The sequence below is a fragment of the Eptatretus burgeri genome, chromosome 18 (assembly GCF_056783735.1).
Source record: "Eptatretus burgeri isolate ZD-2024b chromosome 18, Ebu_testis_v1, whole genome shotgun sequence".
Taxonomy (NCBI): domain Eukaryota; kingdom Metazoa; phylum Chordata; class Myxini; order Myxiniformes; family Myxinidae; genus Eptatretus; species Eptatretus burgeri.
In genome coordinates, this window is record NC_140978.1 from 18,836,061 (window position 1) to 18,856,319 (window position 20,259).

A 20,259-nucleotide genomic window follows, 5' to 3' on the forward strand; every position below is an offset into this window, starting at 1 on the left:
AAAAGCCCCATACTATTGCAGAGAGCCTGATCCGCCCAGCAGCGATTGCAATGACCACAGCTATGCATGGTGAAAAAATATCTGGCACACGTGAGACTATTCCACTGTCTAATGACACAATGGCGAGGCGCATTGGTGAAATGGCCAACGACATTAAAGAGCAGCTCATTGAACGAGTGAAGAAAAGTGAAAGATTTTCCTTCAAAATTGACGAAACAACAGATGTTTCCAATGATGCACAGTTACTTGTTTTTGCAATATACAGCTACGAGGGGAAAATGTACGAGGATATGTTGTTTTGCTCGACACTTGAAGGAACTTGCACTGGTCGTGACATTTTTAACAAACTGGACAGCAAAATGCGCGAGGAGGGGCTAAGTTGGGAAAATTGCATCTCTGTGTGTACAGATGGAGCAGGCGCCATGCAGGGGACAAGAAGGGGACTGAAAGATAAAGTTTTGGAAGTGGTAGTTTTGGTAGTTTTTGTTATGTAGTTTAGTTTTTTGTGTATTTTTGGTCAGTAATGCAAGGTTTGTGTACGTCTGGTGGCTGTCATGTGTGATAGTAACCTCTGTCTGCAGCAGAGGGTCGCTCAATCTTCCAGTCTGTGTCCCGTGCATAAATAGGCGACATACCGCTCTTTGCAATTACAGAAGCCTTTTTTATGAATGTGGCTGGCTGTCTTTACTGTATTATACATCAGAGTGGAAATTATTAATTTGTGATGCCAGTTTAGTTTGGTTTAGTTCTGTTTAGTTTTAACAGCTGGCAGTACCTAAGCGTTGACCAATGTGATCCAGGCACTGTGGATTTTTTTATGCGCTCTGTGAAGTCACTGCAGTGTGTTTCAAGTGTGAGTCAGGAGGGGGGTCCGCGAACCCCAACTTAAATTTTTTGGTGGGTCGCGGCTCCAAAAGGTTGAGAACCACTGGCTTAGCACACCATCGCGCGACTCGTCGGCTTCAGGGTCAGCCGGGAAGAGGGTCCGAGATACTCCCCTAGCAATCGCGACCCTGCCACCCACCCATCACCCCCACAACCCATAACCACGCACGCACATTTGTTCCTTATAAGTTCCCAAACCCCTGGCCCAACCTCCCAATAATTTGCTGTAACACAATATTTTCGAAGACAAAGTTGATGATAAAACATTAAATAATGGCATTTTGGCTGATTGACCATCATATATCAGGTGTTTCCCTTGGCAGGGAGAGGACTGGAACTTTGCTTGCACTTCTGTGTTCTGAGGTGGTTCTCTGTTCGGAATCGAACCACTTGCATTTAAATATGTATATTCCGTATGCAGAATTGTTCTCCATTATTAAGTGCATCAAAGGTAATATACAAAGGATCCACAGTAAACAACACTGAGTGTAAAGTGGTCATACATTCATGTAGACCTTGAACAAGGAAACAAGGATGCCATTTGACCGAGTATTCAGGTCAGGTCAGGAATGGGAGCATGCGCCAGAGCAGCACGCCGCTGTGTCCACTTTCCGTCGGTACTCCAGGGGCCTCCGTCTGGCCTTCCCCCAGGCAGATGCCTGGCCCACCCCTATCTGCCTGGTCAGAGTCCAAGTCTCACGACCATAGAGCAAGACTGGAAGCACCAAGGACCTGAAGACTCGGACTTCTGTCCTCCTGCAGAGGTACCAACAGCGCCACACCCCATGGTCCAGTGAATCCATGACCCCACCCCCCAGGCCTGACCCAAATGTCTATTGACCTCTGGCTCACAGCCAGCAGAAACATGAATATCATTGCCAAGGTAAGTGAATCTCTCCATAACCTCAACATCCTCACCACAAACAGGTACAGACAAGATAGCAGCATCCAAGATGCCATTGAAAGCCTGCATCTGAGTTTTGACCCAAGAAACCCATAATCCCAGCAGCTCCGACTCCTCATTCAGCACCTCAAGGGCCCCCAAAAGGATATCTAGACTCTCCGCAAAGATGACTGCATCATCTGTGAAATCGGCGAAAGTCAGAGATCTTGACATTCCCAAATGATGCACGGCAGCTTGATCTCTCCAACATACTCCCAAGAATCCAGGTCATAGAAGCGCTGAAAATGGTGGGGGCCAGTACACACTCCTGATGAACTCCAGCAACAACTGGAAATAAGTCAGAGATGGTACCACCACATCTTATAGCACTTTCAGTGCCAGAGTATAGTTCAGACATCAGAGTGATTAGTCTTGGTGGTACCCCACAAAGACCAAGAATCCTCCAGAGGGTATCCCGATTCACTGAATCAAAAGCTTTACAGAGATCAACATAGGCAGCAAGCAGCCCCTGCCAAAACTCTCGTCTGCGTTCAGTGAGAACCCGAAGAGCAAACATACTGTCAAACATTGACCTCCTTGGTGTAAAACCATTTGCTCTGAGCGCTGATGTTCAAGCAAATGGTGGTGAACCCTATCAAGAATTATCCAAGCAAAGACCTTGCCTAGCACTGAGAGCATCATCACCTCTCAGTCGTTGCAGTCCTGGCCATCACCCTTCCCTTTCCAGAGAGGGACAACAAGGCCCCTCTTCCAGTCAGTTGGGATGATGCCTGTGTTCCAGGCAGAGCACAGAACTGCCTGCAGAGACACGAGTACAGCATTTACACCAACCTTGAGAAGTTCAGCATGGATGCCCCAGATCCAAGGAGTTCTACCCCATTTCAACCTGTTCACCGTAGCCTGCGTTTCCACAATTGAAGGTGGATCACAGTTGATTGGAGAGTCAGCAATAGAGATTGTAACACCACTGACATTCAACTCAACAGCTGGTGGATCCGTGTGGTTCAGCCGCTCAAAGTAACCGGCCCAGCAGACAGACTGGTTTGGAGGAACGCAATGTGCGAATTCCCCTGAAAGCAAGAAGAGTCACTTGACCACAGGTGATGCTCTACCCCCTCACACATCGGCCTCCTTGTCCACCCTCAGCGCATAGTTTTAGTTTTACACCTCAACTCCCTTAACAGCTTAGCTCTGCCATTAAGCCGAGCCTGATCTATGGAATCCAGTCTCCCGAGAGAAAAAATTCTTCTTCACCCTATGGTGAGTTCCAAGACATCCACCGGCAACATCAAGAATGGTGGTCTTGAAGGCACTCCACAACTCTTCAGGATTCCCAAAGCACCCAGACTGCCCAAATCCCCACTCAGACTGTTCACAAACTCCTCAGCTGCCTTCTCATCCTTGATCTTGCCAACATCCAGCTTTGGCTGGATGTTGGCAAGCTCAAGGATGCTGCAGCTTAAAGAATATTTAAGCTGCAGCTTCAGAGTTGCTACAACAAGCCTGTGGTCGGTATTGAGGAACTGAGCACTCTGGTAGACCCTGCAGTTCTGGATCATCCTCCAGCGACCATCACCAAGCACATGGTCAGTCTCCTTTGCTGCACCACCGGCATTGGAATTCCAAGTCCAGCGATGAGCCTGTGGGTGCTGAAACCATGAACCAGCCACCCTAAGTCCATGACTTCTTGCAAAGTCAAGGAACTTAGTGCTATTCTGGTTCACAGTTGCAGACCCATGAGGACCAACACATGTCTCATAACCATCCCTATCAGTTCCAGTCGATGCATTGAAATCCCCCAAGACTAAAAAAGTATCTTACTGGGGCACTGATCAACCACAGACTCGAGCGTGGCATTGAAGGCATCCATGGTGAGATCACTCGCCTCATTCAGAGCATATCCAGAGACCAGGGAAACAACACCCAAGGAGTGATGAATCTTTAGTCTCATATTACGTTTGTTGACCGGTGTTACCTCAATTATCATTGGACACAGCTATAGCAACTCCCTGGGCATGGTAACCATCATAGTGACCTGGCCGATAGCAGGTGTAACCACCCGCAATAATCACGCCACTATCCGGTCTCTGAACCTCAGAGAGTGCTGCAATACCGATGTTCAAACGCTTGAGCTCAGATAACAGAGACAGGTGATCATTCTCTCTTCGGGATAGGACATTCCAGGCACCCAACCGATGAGGCTGCCTCAGGTTAACCCAAGGAGACCGCCATCTGGTGTATGACACTTCAGCACCACTCCAACACACACAACCGCAATCCAACCTGGGAAGGTTCTGACATCCATACATTGGGACCACACTCTGTGCAGAGCGTTGGTGCTGCCAAAGCAGTCTCCTTGGCTATTGGACACAATCCTGGACGGGTCGCCACGCCGACGCAAGATACCAGAAAACTGGCACTCATTTTGCCGACCTCAGAAGGATGACAGGCAGAGTCAACCCCACCTGGTGTTAATTCAACAGCCAAGTGGGATTTGAACTCAGGATCCTCGGATCCCAAGCCCACCTCCCGAACAATTAAGCCAACACCAGGCATCCGATTAGGACACGCATTCCATTTGGCTCCAATGGCAAAAAAAAAGACAATTGATGAAATGCTCATTTTTCAGTTTAAGCAATGTAGCACAAACAGGAAAAGGAAAAATTTACATTCTCGCTTTTAGAAGAAAAAAAATGCCAATTGTAATCTCTCTTGTCACAACGTTTTATAACATAAAATGGAAGTGCAATTCTTATCAAAGGGCCATTACATAGTAAGTTGTCCCCGTGATCGTTACGCCCATGACGATGTAGTACATCTTGTTGATCCCACCAACTCCCTCGGAGCCTGCATGTGTGGCCATGCCGCGAATCCACGATGGTGAAACCAGGCCACTTTCCCGCTGTGTAGCAGAATGCACTGGGAGAAGACAATCAAGTATTAGAGTTACGCAAAAGTTTTTAAAACAAACAACGCGTAAAAAACACAGATCTGAGGAATATGAAACAATTGTTGTCTTTACTGAAAAGACAATAATAAATGCACATAAACAAACTCGTGGCAGCCTAATGAAAAACAACCTCGCAGAACCAAAGGACAAAGAACAAGTATGGTTGACCCATTTGGCAGTTGAGTGCCAGCATTTGTTTGGGACATTAACAAAAGATTGAATTCCCATTCAGACAAATCCCATTTTGGAAGACTTCTCGAGCAGTGGTTCCAAACTTGTCATCCGTGGAAGCCCGTCAGAAGCAACCATTTGTGGAAGGCTGTGGTTCATCATGCTCAAGTTGTCGTTTTATCAGTATGATTGTTGCAACTCATTAAATCTTGGCCTTTCAATTTTAGTCAGACTTTCTTCAAAATTTGTCTGACATTGCTTGATTCCCGACAAATTTATATCTCTATTGAAAGTATTTTGTGTTCTAGCTCGACCTCTCATTAGTAAATATTCAAAGATTCAGATTAGTAACACATTTTGAAATTTTCTAACTCATACAGGATAATGGTATAACATTTGCTTGTCATGGTTGATAATTTGCATTAATGATTTCCTTGGTCTGTATAATCGTGAATATTAGAGCACCATTTTATCACAACGACATATTTTTATTCGTTTATTTTATTTTTCCAGAGTGGCAGCATGTAACCGAGTGTGGGAACTGATCCTGAGCTTTTTAAAAAGCCTGAGACCAACTGACTACATGCAAATCATAATTTTACAAAGACTACAAAAATGAAACGTGAGCCTGTAATATTCACTACTCATGACCCAACTACTTGCACATTATATGTGTGTACATATATATATATATATATATATATATATATATATATATATATATATATATATATATATATATATATATATATATATATATTGTTGCGAATTCGCGCCCGCCGGTGTGCGAGCGGCCACGTAACTCGAATCGCGGCACATCGCCCACCGGACGGACAATTCCGTCGTGACCCTCTCGGACTAACGCCGGGAACTAGTCACGGGTGGGCCTTTCGGCCTCACCACGATCGTGCCAATCGGCCCCCCGCGTGGGATAGGGTTGTTCGCCAAATTCGACCTACCTAAGTGCCCACACGGAGGGTAGACCGGGCGATCGCACCTCACCGCAGGTCGACTTCGGACACGGGCCTCTTTAAGCGACCCGTTCCGTACTATCGGGATAACCGAGCGGTGTTATCGTCAACCTCGACGGTTCCGATTAATTATCGGGCGTATTTAGCCCACTACCAACCCTTTACGTGAAGTAAGATGGAGATTCAATCAAAGAAAAGACGAAGCGAAACGGGAAAAACAGTTCAACATGAGGCACATTTATTCCGCGGCAAACGGAAAGCACACATATACAATTACAACAATTATGCACCAAAAGCAAATGTAAAAGAAACACAACAATTATGCACCAAAAGCAATTGCAACAAAAGAAACACAATGCAGATCTACTACCGACTACGCGAGCACACGGCAACACTTACACAGTTTTACTTTACAGACGGCGCCGACAACACATATACTCAAAAGCAAAAGAAAAGGGGCCACCCTCTACGACAAGGGGGCAGACGGGCCTGGGGCCGAGACCGCATGGAGCCTACCCGTCTTGTGATGAGCCGCAAAATGGCGGCGGTGCCCCGACTCCGTGCTCCTCCGCGGGTTTCGTTGGCACTGCTTGGAATGGGGTGGGAACGGGGCCCCCTTTTCGCACTATCTCAGCGCGGGGGGAAACAGGGGGGGGTTGTTGATGCTCTGGGGAAAGAGGATAGCTGGCTTGCTTGGGTCCCGCGACGAGCGACTCCACTGTGCCCTCGACCGCGTTCCCGGCTTCCCCTCTCTGCAGCTCCCCGACAGACTCCGAACCCCGACGGACCGACTCTCCTCCAGACCCGTCTTGACTGCTGCTGCCACACTTCGCCGCCGCCACACCTCTCCAACTCGCCCGAGCACGAAACACAAACTGACTGAATTCGCCCCGCGCTCGGCACTTTATAGTGCGGCAGGAGAAGCCATATGCAAATTTCCGGATAAGGATGGGCTCGGGGGCGGAGCCACGCTCGCCCATTGGACGGAGGAAAAGTGGGCGTGAACCTCCCCTGATCCTCGAATTTGCATATATCGATTCTACTCTGACTCGCCTGGAGGCGGGGCCAAATCGCCCCGTGCTTAATGATTGGAGGGATCATGTATCATTGGGCTGGAGGGAAATGGGCGTGTATCATTCCTGATCCGACTTTTCCTCGGAAAGGCCGCTTTTTGCACCCGCGGCTCAGCGCGCGTCCCGCACGAGGCCAGGACAGCCTGACGCTCTGTGCCCACAAGCAGTGCGGGAATGGCGGTAGAAGGAGGAGAGGTGAAGGTGGTGGAGGGTCTAAAGTGGCGGTCCCTGGCCACGGTGACGCTTGGAATGGCGGTGATGCGATGGTTGCGAGAGCAAGTCGTGATGGTAAAGGTCGTGGCTGTTGGCGTTGTTGTTGTTGTGAAGCGGCGTTGCGGTTGGTGGTTGTTGTGTGATGGCGGTTGAGACGTGGTTGGTTCAAAATAAAGAGAGAACAGAAAAACGGCTATCTTAAAGGGTCGCAGCCCGAATTAATTACATTTATTCCCTCTAAACAACGGGTTTGGGCTAACTACACATGTACTTACAGAGATATCTCACCTACGGGACCTGAATGGTGGTTTGCGAATTTCCTCAACCACAACAATATATATATATATATATATATATATATATATATATATATATATATATATATATATATATATATATATATATATATATATATATATATATATATATATATATATATATATATATAGACACCCACTGAGCATTCCGTTGGAGTACGAAGCTCAATTATTATCATTGCATGTGCAGCCTTTGGCTGCTGGCTTGCATCATTGGCTGAGGGTGCGGTGCAGATGTGCCACTGATGCACTGAATGCCCTCTGTTGGTTAGGGTGGAATTTGTTAATGGTGCCGGTGATAGCTCGCCTTCTCTTCATGGAGGACACCATGGGATATTTAACATCCACATACTAATGCCAGTAGAAGAGACTCCGATTTAACGTCCATCCAAGGGACGGCAAAAACGCATTGATGAATCACCCTTCCTGTGAAACACCGGGATGACAATTTATAGCTGGGTCAGATTTGAACCCAGGCTAGACAACTCAGAGGCCAGTGTGCACACCTCCAAGCAATCCTGCAAACCCACGAAGCTCAATGGACCCGATCAAGTGAAAGAACTGCACTTCAGTCAGGTTGCTTTTGCTAAAGCAAGTGTTACGTGACCACATTCAATAGAAGTCCACAGATTCTGGAAATATTCAATGAGTTGAGAGACTTCAGAAGCATTCAGTACGAGTTAAATTATTGAAGCGGGATGACCATCCTGCAACTTTATGTGCATCGTTAGTGAACGATCTCTCAGCCCCTGGGGGACAATATGACAAATGTTATACAAAGGTCATTGGGAATTCATTAAAAAAAAAAAACAATGAAAATACCAAAAGAGCTGATATTGCAATGAAGAGGTGCCAGGAGGAACGTATGCTACTACCAAAGTACTCATGTCCTTGCAACTTGTCTCTTGAGTATTACCCTTTAGACCATCTTGCAGCTGCAAAAATTGGTGCAGTTAATGCTTCAAGTGCATGGAAGTGTATTCAATGCGAGATGCACAACAGCACGAAAATTCAGGGATGTTAACGACAGCGAGCAATGATCAAAAGTGAATGTCTGGACGGTTAAAGTACGTCCAGAAGACGCGTGGATTCTCAACAAGGTCACAAAATGGTATGAACTTAATAGATGTGTACCTTCAGGCTTTGAAGGGAGATGTGGTTTTGTGGCTAATACTGTAAACGTACGATCTGGAAATTGATCATCAAAAGAGTTGTTGCTACTCCTTGTTCCTTTTGATTATAAGTGTCGAGGTTTCAAGATAAAAGGGCATGAACTCAGCAGTGGTTTCCTGTATTTTTACTTCTATTTTTTGTGCACAAAGTAGAGACTTGTGGAAGAATGAGTACAAGTATGCTGAATGGATGAGGACGGAATAAGACAAAAGGAACAGCAGAGAGAGGGGGAAATACAAACAGCAGAGCTGAAGGCTAAGACAGGGGGAGGCAGACAAACAAGGGGTGTCGGGAGGGATTGGGGGGGGGGGAGCAGGAGAGAATGCAGGAGGTGGACAAGATGGATACAGAAGGAAACTCAGGAGGGATAACTGGAAATTTTGATGGAGGAGGGATTGGGGTGGGGTGAGGAGGGGGGAGAGGGGTTAACACGGGAAGAAGAGATCAAGGTTTCGAATTGGGTACAATCTGAGATGGTGGTGAACAGCTGTCTTGAAGACCTGGAGGGAAGCACGACATTGAAGAGGATGTGAAAGTTGGTTCCACAGGTGGGGAAGAAAAAAAAAAATATATATATATATATATATATATATATATATATATATATATATATATATATATATATATATATATATATATATATATATATATATTGTTACGGTTATAAGAACCGTATGCATACAAACATACAGTTGCCCCGAAGTCAGTTATTCCATTAAGTATATGTGCAGATAGAACCCCTCCTTGTGTGTACTGGAAAGACACTGGGGTGTGTTGCGATGTTTTTTTAGTTAGATTAATAAATAATTATATCCCATCCACGACGACCCATGGTACCCTCTGCCTGCTCGCACCTTCATCTCGCTTGCTACTCTCGCATGGGCTGAACATGCGCGTGCTCGCCTAACCGGCGACTCGCTGTCCGAGGCAGAATGTTTGCGTAGTACCTTTTTTTGGCGAGTCCGGACACACGGAGTGGGCGGGCTTCCCGGTATGGCCGAAACCCCACCCAGAAAGGGCGGCCCTATGGAAGCTCCGTCCAATCAGGCCGAACAGTGACGTCGGCTTCACCAAGGCCCCTCCCCGCTGAGGGAGATCTATAAATTACGACACCGTTCGTTCAGATTGGTCGGGTGAGCTGGAAAACGAGTCGTCTTGAGTGGAGCGTTGGAGTGAAACAGTTTGTCGGCTGATAGCAAAAGAAAGGAGGAAGGTCATGGAGGGGTTGCGCTCTTTGGGGGTCGTTCGTTTAAAGTGTGAGAGAGCTGGGAAGACTTCGACCCGACCTTGACCGGGTCTCTTGTAGGGTCCTGTCTGCAGCCCTGATCCCCGCCTACCCGCTCCTTCGCAGACACGGTCTCCACGCGGGCGGCCGTGGACCGAGCCACACGACCATTGACAGGTGCCGCACCATAGAGCATCCCTTCTCTCCAACGTTCAGGTACCCGAAAGAACTGCGCCCTCAGCTCACCTCCCTCTCTGGCTGCAAAAGGTCCTTGGCCATACATCTGGGTATATTTTCGTCCGAGTGTGCATCTGAGTGTGTGGCGCCGTCTTTAAGTAGAATTGCATAAGTGTTTTCATTTGATCATTGTAAATCTTGCCCGTTTTATTCTCCCCACAAGTCTGCTCTGTGTATCCTTTGTAAGTTGTTGTAAAATTGTCGCACGACATCTTTCTCTCATCTTCCCCTGCATAACATTCCCAATAAACCTCTTTCCTGTGCCACATATTTTTCCTCGCTTTATTGTAAACTAGTGCGGGCACGTAGGTGCGTGCCCCTAGGTGCGTGCCAGTATGTGCAGCTTCGTTCCTTCGCTCTCCTAAACGACGACTGGATTGGGGCATTGTTTCAATTAGATCAAACCAACCGTATCATAAATGGCCATAACTTGGGAAAAACCTGGGAAACATACTCAGGTCCCCAGCGTCAATTGTGACATATCAATCGAAGAAGAAGAAGAATTGTGACGCCCCTCTCTCTCGCCCCCCCTCTCTCCCCCCCGAGTCTTGCCCTTCCTCTCTCTCGCCCAAACTCTCACCCCCCTCTCTCGCCCCTCCTCTCTCCCCCTCTCTTGAATTGTTACGCCCCTTGTCTCTCTCACCCCCCCCCCTCTCTCTGTAAATGTATTCACAAATGTCTACCAAACACAACAATTAATTCAAACCTTGGGAAAAACAGCTTTCAAATCCTTGGGAAACAGCTGTTTCCTTTGGGAAAATTCAAACCTTTGGATTAATTAATAATTTGAACAATTCATTCGAACCTTCGGAAAAAAAACAGCTTTCAAACCTTGGGAAACACTTGGGAAACAGCTGAAATGGATGAAGAACGATATCAAACCTTGAAAAGGCACATACTCAGGTCTCCAGCATCGATTGTGACATCATACCAAACGAAGAAGAAGAATTCACGTCAATCGTACAAAAAATAATAATAATAATAATAATAATAGTAAATAAACATTAATTGTGACGTCATAGCACCGTGTCCTGTCATTGGTCGACATATAAATGGCCGTAACTTGGGAACCGCTCGTCCGATTGACATCAAACCTTGAAAAGGCACATCTGCGGGGCTCCAGCAATATTCCTGGCAAGTTTCAATCAGATCGGACTGGCGGTCGTCGAGAAACGGCGGTCGCAGACAGGCAGACAGACAGACAGACAGACAGACAGACAGACAGACAGACAGACAGACAGACAGACAGACAGACAGAGAAACACAGAGATTGCTGGAATTATAGATAGATACTAGCAAAGTACCCGCCCATGGGCGGGTAGAGTTATCTGTTGAATGGCGTTGGTCCCGTCTCGATTGGATGAAATTGAGAAATTGACGTTATCCGGTAACCTTGACCCCGTGACCTTTGACCTTGACCTTGATCCCCTTATGTCCGTTCCCAAGGATCACCTATGCCAAGTTTCATGTCATTCTATCCAACAGTTTGGCAGTCTATAAAAGGACAAACAAACATGAAAAATTGACGTTTTAGTCAATTAATGACATCATAACTCAAAAACCGGAAGTCGGAAGTGAATGTCGTCAATCAACTGTCATTTAATTTTGATTATCTGCCGAATGGCGTTGGTCCCGTCTCGATCGGATGAAATTGAGAAATTGAAGTTACACGGTGACCTTGACCCCTTGACCTTGAACTTGACCCCCCCCCCCCATGTCCGTTCTCATGACCCAAGGATCACTCATGCCAAGTTTCATCTCATTCCATCCAACAGTTCAGCCACCTATAAAAGACGAACAAACAAACACACACACACACACACACACACACACACACACACACACACACACACATATACATACATACATACAAACATATTCTATTTTTTTAGTATAGTAGATATTATTGTAGAAATGTTCCCAGTTCGTTTTTGTCTTTTCCTCCATTGGTCCAGCATGGTTCGGATCAGAGTTTAGCCGGGTCTTTATCCCCGATAATCTGTTCATTCTAGCCAGTACGTCCTTGGTAGTTCTGCTCAGCTGCATCCGATCTGAAAAGGTGGTTGGTAGAGTTGGTAGTTGGTAGAGTAATCCGGATCGGGCAAGGCATATCGAGGGCGTGGTTCCCTGGTAGTCGAAACCGCGTGGTTAATTATGGAAATTGATTCTAAACAAAAAGACCCTATGTCACGTGGTGGAGGTATTGGCGTCCACGGTCGATTAAACGACCCGCCGCGTCAAGGAATTATCCATGAGCGATGGCCTACAATTCCGGGAGTCTGGTGGGAGACGACGTAACTTCCCCCACCTCGTGGTCGTTCTCGCCACAATATATATATATATATATATATATATATATATATATATATATATATATATATATATATATATATATATATATATATATATATATATATATATATATATATATATGTTGTTCGTCTTTCAGCTGCTCCCGTTAGGGGTCGCCACAGCGGATCATCCGTTATGATCCGCATACTGACTTGGCATAGGTTTTACGCCGGATTCCCTTCCTGACGCAACCCTGGTCGCCTCTTACAACACAGGGATAAGGACTGGGTTTCGCTATGATTCCGGGCTGCCTTACACCTTTTCATAGTGCGGCCCAGCGCAGATCGCCCGTCATCAAGTGATCCTCCAACCCAAGCCTCCGAGTAGCCGGATTACAGGCACACGCCACTACGCCCGCATATATATATATATATATATATATATATATATATATATATATATATATATATATATATATATATATATATATATATATATATATATATATATATATATATATATATATATATATATATATATATATATATATACATACATATCTTCAACAGAAGGGGGTTGATGGTTGATCGAATGTTCCCTGCAAAAACCTGGGGGGACCAAGCGTGGAAAGAGCAGAGGGTGCAAGACCAGAATGGTGATGGTACAAGACTTGATTTCAGTTTCGCAATTTTTAGTTTTTTTACCTCCACCACCAAAGATGGACAGAGGTTATGTTTTTACGTCTATCTATCTTGTCACTTGAAAAATCTTTGATTTTGCAAGTATATTGGTCAGTCGATTTCGTGATTCTCTGTCTGTCTGTTTGATTGTTTGTCTGTTTATCGCCTACAGATCACAATTCAAACCGATCGTCATGAAACTTTACCAAGTTGTAGAGGTAGTCTCACCTGAGAAGCCTATTGATTTTGAGGTCAAAGGTCATCTTGAGGTCAACTTTCTAAAATCCTCATTTTTCATCCGATTGACTTGAAATCTGAACAGGATTTGCATATTGCGTCACTGAATTGGGAAAACAACTATTTTTGAGGTCAAAAGGTCAAAGGTCAAAGGTCAACTCAAGGTCAATGTTCTAAAATCATCAATTTCAATCTTAAAAATAATCAATTTTCATCCGATTGACCTGAGCTTTAAGATTTGATGGACAATTTGATGTATCCGTGGCAACCTTTGGAGAGGGGGGGTTGGATTTTACAAGTGTCGTGCTCTGCACGATGTCTTTTCTTGTTTGTTTGTGAACAAAATATCTCAAAAAGTTGTGGACGGATTTGGACGAAAATTTATGGAGAGCTTGGGTATGTGACAAGGACAAAATGATTAGATTTTGGTGAAGATCTGAATCTGGATCTGGATCTGAGAATTTGTGATTTTTCACCATTGGGAGATAGGGCCAAAAACAACATGGAGCAGGATATCTCAAAGAGCTATGGATGTATTCGGACGAAACTTGGTGGGCAGGTTGAGTATGTAACATGGAAGAATTGATTTGACTTTGGTGAAGATCCAAATCCGGATGCGAGAATTTTTTCAGTGATCAGGCTATCTCAAAAAGTTGGAGACGGATTCGTACGACACTTTGTGGGCAAGTTGGTTAGGTGACAAGAACAAGCTGATGAAATTTTATTTCAGGTCCAAATCCAATCCTGCCTCTCAATGGGATACAAAATGCAAACTAATCAGCTTGGTGGAGGCATGCTCTCTACCTAGTGCCCTTCTAGTTTCTACATATTTTTAACCTCACAAATTTTAGACAAAGTTAAACGGCTGGAGACAACATAAATTTTTTTTTATCATTCAACAACAATCTCTGCAGGTCGGTTATATTTCAAAAATAATTTAGCCGTCAAGGAAATCACAGTCCGTTTCAATGTGATGAGAGATTTTTCATTACTTTGAAGATCTGCAATTCAGGACTGTGATTATGTCAATAACAGCGTTTCATTATCTAAAGCTGTGACATGATATCTGAAATAAAAGAATGACACTATTGCCAGATGCAACACGATCTCCACCAGGAATGTTTATACTTGATTCCGATTTTAATCATTTCTATTGACACAGCACAATTACATGCTTATATTTCTGAAAGGATATGTTGTGTGACGTGAGGGTTTTCCTCTTTGCAGCAGTCAGCATGTCCATGGTCACCTTGAGCTCAAAGCAACAGTTATATCTTCCTTCGATTTCTTTGTGCCAGGAGTCGAGCGAGTATCAGACCGCCTAAAAAAATTCATTTTTGCACAACAGAACTCAATGAGGATGGCAAGTGGATCTTGGTGCGATTTCTCCCAGAATCATAAAGCTTATAAAAACATGCTGGTTGTGTGGAAGGAGAACACCGACGCTGTCACCATGCATCCGTGTCATGTGTTGGTGTCAATTCACGGTCAAGCGAGTCAACTATATTGATTCTCAATTACATCCAAATCAAGCTGCACAATAAGATTGGCTTTCCTTCTGCGGAAGAGAAATCGGACTGTTTGGTGTTGCAATGCGAATACACGGCTCACGATGCTACAAATCCCAGGTATGTAATGCGATGATTTGTCAATAACGTCCTTGTGATTTCTGTGTACCTACAATGACATCTCCAAATGTCCTCATCTCAGAAAACTACGCAAAAATTAACTATGTGACAATTGTGTGGAATCTGTTCTATTTGATTTGTGTGCAATTAGATACTAATTATTTTAACGGCCCCAATTATGCCGACCTTGTGATCAGTGAATTGTTCAGGGAAGGTTTCTCACGAAAGTTTTTCACGAACCGCCTGACCAGGCTGAACATTCAACTGAAGGTGGCTGGCAATTGCAATTCCTTCATTGTGCAGAGTCCCTCCGTAAAGGACATGGTGAGATCATTAATGCTCGCAGACGGGTCCCGTGGCTCAACACACATACACTGATGAATCACCCTGCACGCAAAAGATCAGGAAGAAAATTTATAGCCGAGTCGAGATTCAAACTCAGGATAGACAGCTAAAAATTGAGTGGTTTTCATCAATGATCTCTCAGATTCTGGAAAATACTCTCCATCTCTTTGCTGATGACTCCATCCTCTGCAGTACCATCTCTCATCCCTCAGATCGGCAGGCAGCAGCCTCTTCACTCTCTGCAGACCTAGATAAAATCATAAACTGGTCAAAACACTTTGAACATGTCTTTCAATCCTGACAAATCTCACACTCTCACTGTGTCTCTCCAAAAGGATGACGTGGAACCCCCCCCCCCCGCCCCCAAACTACCTTCTCAACAATCCTCTTGAAGAAGTCCTTTCATTCAAGCTTTTGGGTCTCACTATTTGCCAAGATCATTCCTGGGAAAGCCACATTTCCAAGCTGGCCTACAAAGACAGTCGCTGACTGAGCATCCTGCATCATGCAAAATCCTTCCTTGGCACATTTGAGCTCCTCACTACATACAAAGCTTTAATCCGCAGTCTGATGGAGTACTGCTCTCTCCTCTGGGGTGGTGTTCCTTCCTCACACCTAGCTCGACCTCACGCTGTGGAAACCAAGGCTTTTACGATCAATGGTATCTCCTGCGATGAAGCTGAGTCTTTGGGTCTCACACTCTCACCGCAGGCAGGTCTGGTGGCCTATCTGTCTGTGTCTTCTACCATCTCCTCTCCAGCCTTGCCCCCCACTCTGTCTGTGCTCTGTCCCCCCCTGTATTTCTGCAGGGTGCTCAAGGTCTGGCAAAAGTCCCCTTCTGGTGAAACTGCCAAAATCAAGAATCACTGCTCACCCTCACTCTTTCATTCCTCCTTCGAAACAAACTCCCACATTCTCTTCAATCCCACTCCTCCATCCAGGTCTTCAAAACAGCTGTTCACCACAATCTCATATCTTCCCACATCCAAAACCTTGATCTTTTCTACCCCCATTAATCCACCTCCTTCAAATTCCCTGCTTTCCTTCCTGCACGGATCTGAAACTCCCTGTGGTGTCCATCTTGTTTACCCCAGGTACCCCACCCCATCCCTCTCCCTTCCACAGATCTCATGTCTCTAATCCCAACTGTTTTTTCCTTCCCTCTCCCGCTCCTCTCGTCTCCTGCTCCACTTGCGATATGTTCTGTGTATTTGCTCTTATACAAGCCTCGACAATGTATACAAAAAAAGAGGGAAGCGTCCCACAGTCGTGGAAACAAGCCAATATTCTACCTATGTACAAGGAAAAGAACAGTAATCCTGCAAACTACGGACCTGTTTGACCAGAGTGCTGTGCAAGATAATGGAGAAGATTGCCAGAAAGAGACTGGTATAGAACTGGGAAAATAATAACCTTCTCATCAGTGAGCAGCACAGCTTTCACAGTCGGCGATCTTGTTGTACACAACTCCTTAAAGTCGCCGAGCAGTAGAAGAGAGAGAGAGAGAGAGAGAGAGAGAGAGAGAGAGAGAGAGAGAGAGAGAGAGAGAGAGAGAGAGAGAGAGAGAGAGAGAGAGAGAGAGAGAGAGAGAGAGAGAGAGAGAGAGAGAGAGAGAGAGAGAGAGAGAGAGAGAGAGAGAGAGAGAGAGAGAGAGAGAGAGAGAGAGAGAGAGAGAGAGAGAGAGAGAGAGAGAGAGAGAGAGAGAGAGAGAGAGAGAGATGAATGGAGGTCACAACACGGACTGCATGTACCTAGACGATCACAAAGCATTTGACAGTGTGTCGTATCAATTCCTCTTGTGCAAGCTCAAATCGTATGGAGTACACGGTCACGTACTGAGATGGACAGAGGCGTACCTGACGGAACAAACCCAGAGGTTTGTGGTCAATTATAGGATGACAGATTACAGAGCAGTGACGAGGGGAATACCATAGGTCAGTGTCCTGGGTCCATTACTATCATCTTCATCAATGACCTTCCGGTTGAGATTGCCGTGGACTCCAAGCTAAAACTGTATGCAGGTGACAAAACTGTATAGAGTTTTCATGACCCAAGCTGAAGCAGAAACCATACAGAGAGATGCGGAAGCAGTCATGGAATTCTCATGAATGGCAGCTTCCATTCAACAAAGTAGTGCAAAGTGGTCCATTACAGAAGGAGCAACCAAAAAATTATCTGCACTATGGAAGGTGACTGGCCAAAATGGGATGAAAACCGAGAATGAAGAAAGACTTGGGTGGTGTTTGCTACCAGGTTATCCTTCAGCTCCCATATTGCAGACATATCCAAGAGAGCAAATGCCAAACTTGCAATGATCAAGGGGTCATTTTCAGCAACGGGGTGGAAAGGGCTCCTCCAAATTTACAAAACCGTAGTACGACCAACATTGGAAGCGTGAATTCGGTATGATGGCCTATGTATAAGAAATATTGATTTACTAAAAAAATAAAAAATAAAAATAAAAATTAAAAAAAACAGTCCAACAAAGGACAGCCAGACTGCTACCTGACCTTCAACACTTAAAAATGTTCAGAAAGATCGAGAGCATCGACGTTGCCCACATTAGTTCATAGGAGTGGGCTGAAGTAATCTAGAATACTACATCTTTAACCCTTTGAACCCGAGCGGCTGTTTTACCGGTTGCTGTTCAAACCTCCATGTTCCCGAGCGGCCCAATTTCCCTCCAGGGAACCAAGGGTGGAAGAGCCGAAAGTCCGAGGGCCTCAAGGTTCAAAGGGTTAAAATTGAGGAATCGACCAAATTGATGTCAATAAATTATATGTGAGATTTATTTCTTTATTTGTATGCAGCCTGTGTCTGTTTGGCTGCATAATTTTTCTGGGGGCGTGGCTGCGCCGCTGATGCAATGCCCCATGACCAGCTAGCTGGTACTCATTTTGCCGACCTCAGAAGGATAACAGGCCGATTCGACCCGCCTTGTATTAACTCAACAGCAAGGCCGGGGCTTGAACTCAAGACCCAAAAGATCTTAAAGCCAGCCAGCCTCACCATCAAGCCAACACCAGGCTTTTTGAGAGTGAAGAGGTAATGATCCAGTAGTTGCAGATCACAACAAGGATGAAATCTTTTCTGTCAGATGCTTTAACAAATGGAATGCAGTACCGGGATATGTTATTAGTTCACTCAACGTGAGGCATTCACAGAGACACAATCCTTACCAATGAGGTTCCAGTACAACAACAGACAAACCAGCAATCCTTTTCTTACTCTATTCTACACAAGGTAGAAGGTGTCCCATATTTTAACCAAATTGTCCAAGTCCTATTTCATACCTTCCCGGGACGCCATTTGTCCACCATTTTCAGTATTTTATATCACATATTTCTGTGACAAAGCCAACTACCATGACAAACCATATTCAGAATGGAAAAGCTGCATGCACAGCAAGCACTACTGTATGTCTACACCTCCATAAAGCAAGAAGTGTCTTTCACAGCAAAGACTCAACCATGAGCACCAAGGAGCTTTCAAAAGACCTCTGGGATAAAGTTGTGGAAAGAGGCAGATCAGGGGATGGGAATAAAAATGTTTCAAAGGCCTTGAATAACGCTTGGAGCACAGTCAAGACGAACAATAAGAAGTGGAAGGGGTATGGTACCACCAAGACCCTGCCTAGATCAGGCCATCCCTCCAAACTGGATGACTAAGCAAGGAGGAGACTTAGCAGAGAGGACACCAAGAGGTCAATGGCAACTTTGAAAGAGCTACAGGTCTTTGTGACAAAGACTGGTTACTGTGTGCATGTGATAACAATATCCCAAGCACGCCACAAGTCTGGCAAGAAGGAAGGCATTACTCAAAATATATACATATACATACACATATATTGGAGCCTGGTGTTGGCGCAGTGGTTAGGGCAGTGGCTTGGGATCCAAAAGGTCCTGAGTTCAAGCCCCGTTGGGCCACTGAATTAATACACCAGGGGGTTGACTCAGCCTGTCATCCTTCTGAGGTCAGCGAAATGAGTACCAGTATACTGGGCCGGTGTATACCCCGGTTAAAATAGGTGTACCATATCCCTGTGTCGTAAGAGGCAACCAGGGTTGCGTCAGGAAGGGCATCCGGCGTAAAACATGTGCCAAATCACTATGCGGATCATACGGATGATCCGCTGTGGCGACCCCGAACGGGAGCAGCTGAAAGAAAAAGAAGACATATACATATATTGTTGTGGGGCGGAGTTTTGATGGCGAGCACAACCGCAAGGTGGAGCAGTAGAGTCGGCTCCACCGCACACCCGGAATCTAGGTCGTACCTTTCAGATAAAACTGAAAGGTCATGGGTCCCTCATCGGAGACGCGCGCTCGAGCAGGCTGGACTGAGACGCGCGCTCGAGCAGGCTGGACTGAGACGCGCGCTCGAGCAGGCTGGACTGAGACGCGCGCTCGAGCAGGCTGGACTGAGACGCGCGCTCGAGCAGGCTGGACTGAGACGCGCGCTCGAGCAGGCTGGACTGAGACGCGCGCTCGAGCAGGCTGGACTGAGACGCGCGCTCGAGCAGGCTGGACTGAGACGCGCGCTCGAGCAGGCTGGACTGAGACGCGCGCTCGAGCAGGCTGGACTGAGACGCGCGCTCGAGCAGGCTGGACTGAGACGCGCGCTCGAGCAGGCTGGACTGAGACGCGCGCTCGAGCAGGCTGGACTGAGACGCGCGCTCGAGCAGGCTGGACTGAGACGCGCGCTCGAGCAGGCTGGACTGAGACGCGCGCTCGAGCAGGCTGGACTGAGACGCGCGCTCGAGCAGGCTGGACTGAGACGCGCGCTCGAGCAGGCTGGACTGAGACGCGCGCTCGAGCAGGCTGGACTGAGACGCGCGCTCGAGCAGGCTGGACTGAGACGCGCGCTCGAGCAGGCTGGACTGAGACGCGCGCTCGAGCAGGCTGGACTGAGACGCGCGCTCGAGCAGGCTGGACTGAGACGCGCGCTCGAGCAGGCTG

General features: G+C 46.2%; 1 protein-coding gene across 4 annotated transcripts in view; it reads right to left on the minus strand.

Moving 5' to 3' along the window:
• Window positions 1-20,259, minus strand: part of AIFM1 (apoptosis inducing factor mitochondria associated 1) — an 86,173-nt gene that overhangs the window by 60,052 nt on the left and 5,862 nt on the right. Inside the window, exon 2 of one of the 4 annotated variants that reach the window (XM_085863675.1) lies at window positions 4,560-4,708. The exons of the other annotated variants lie outside the window; for them this stretch is intronic. Coding sequence (XP_085719801.1) covers window positions 4,560-4,708 — 149 coding nt within the window. The remainder of the gene's footprint in view (window positions 1-4,559; window positions 4,709-20,259) is intronic. 4 annotated transcript variants of the gene reach the window in all.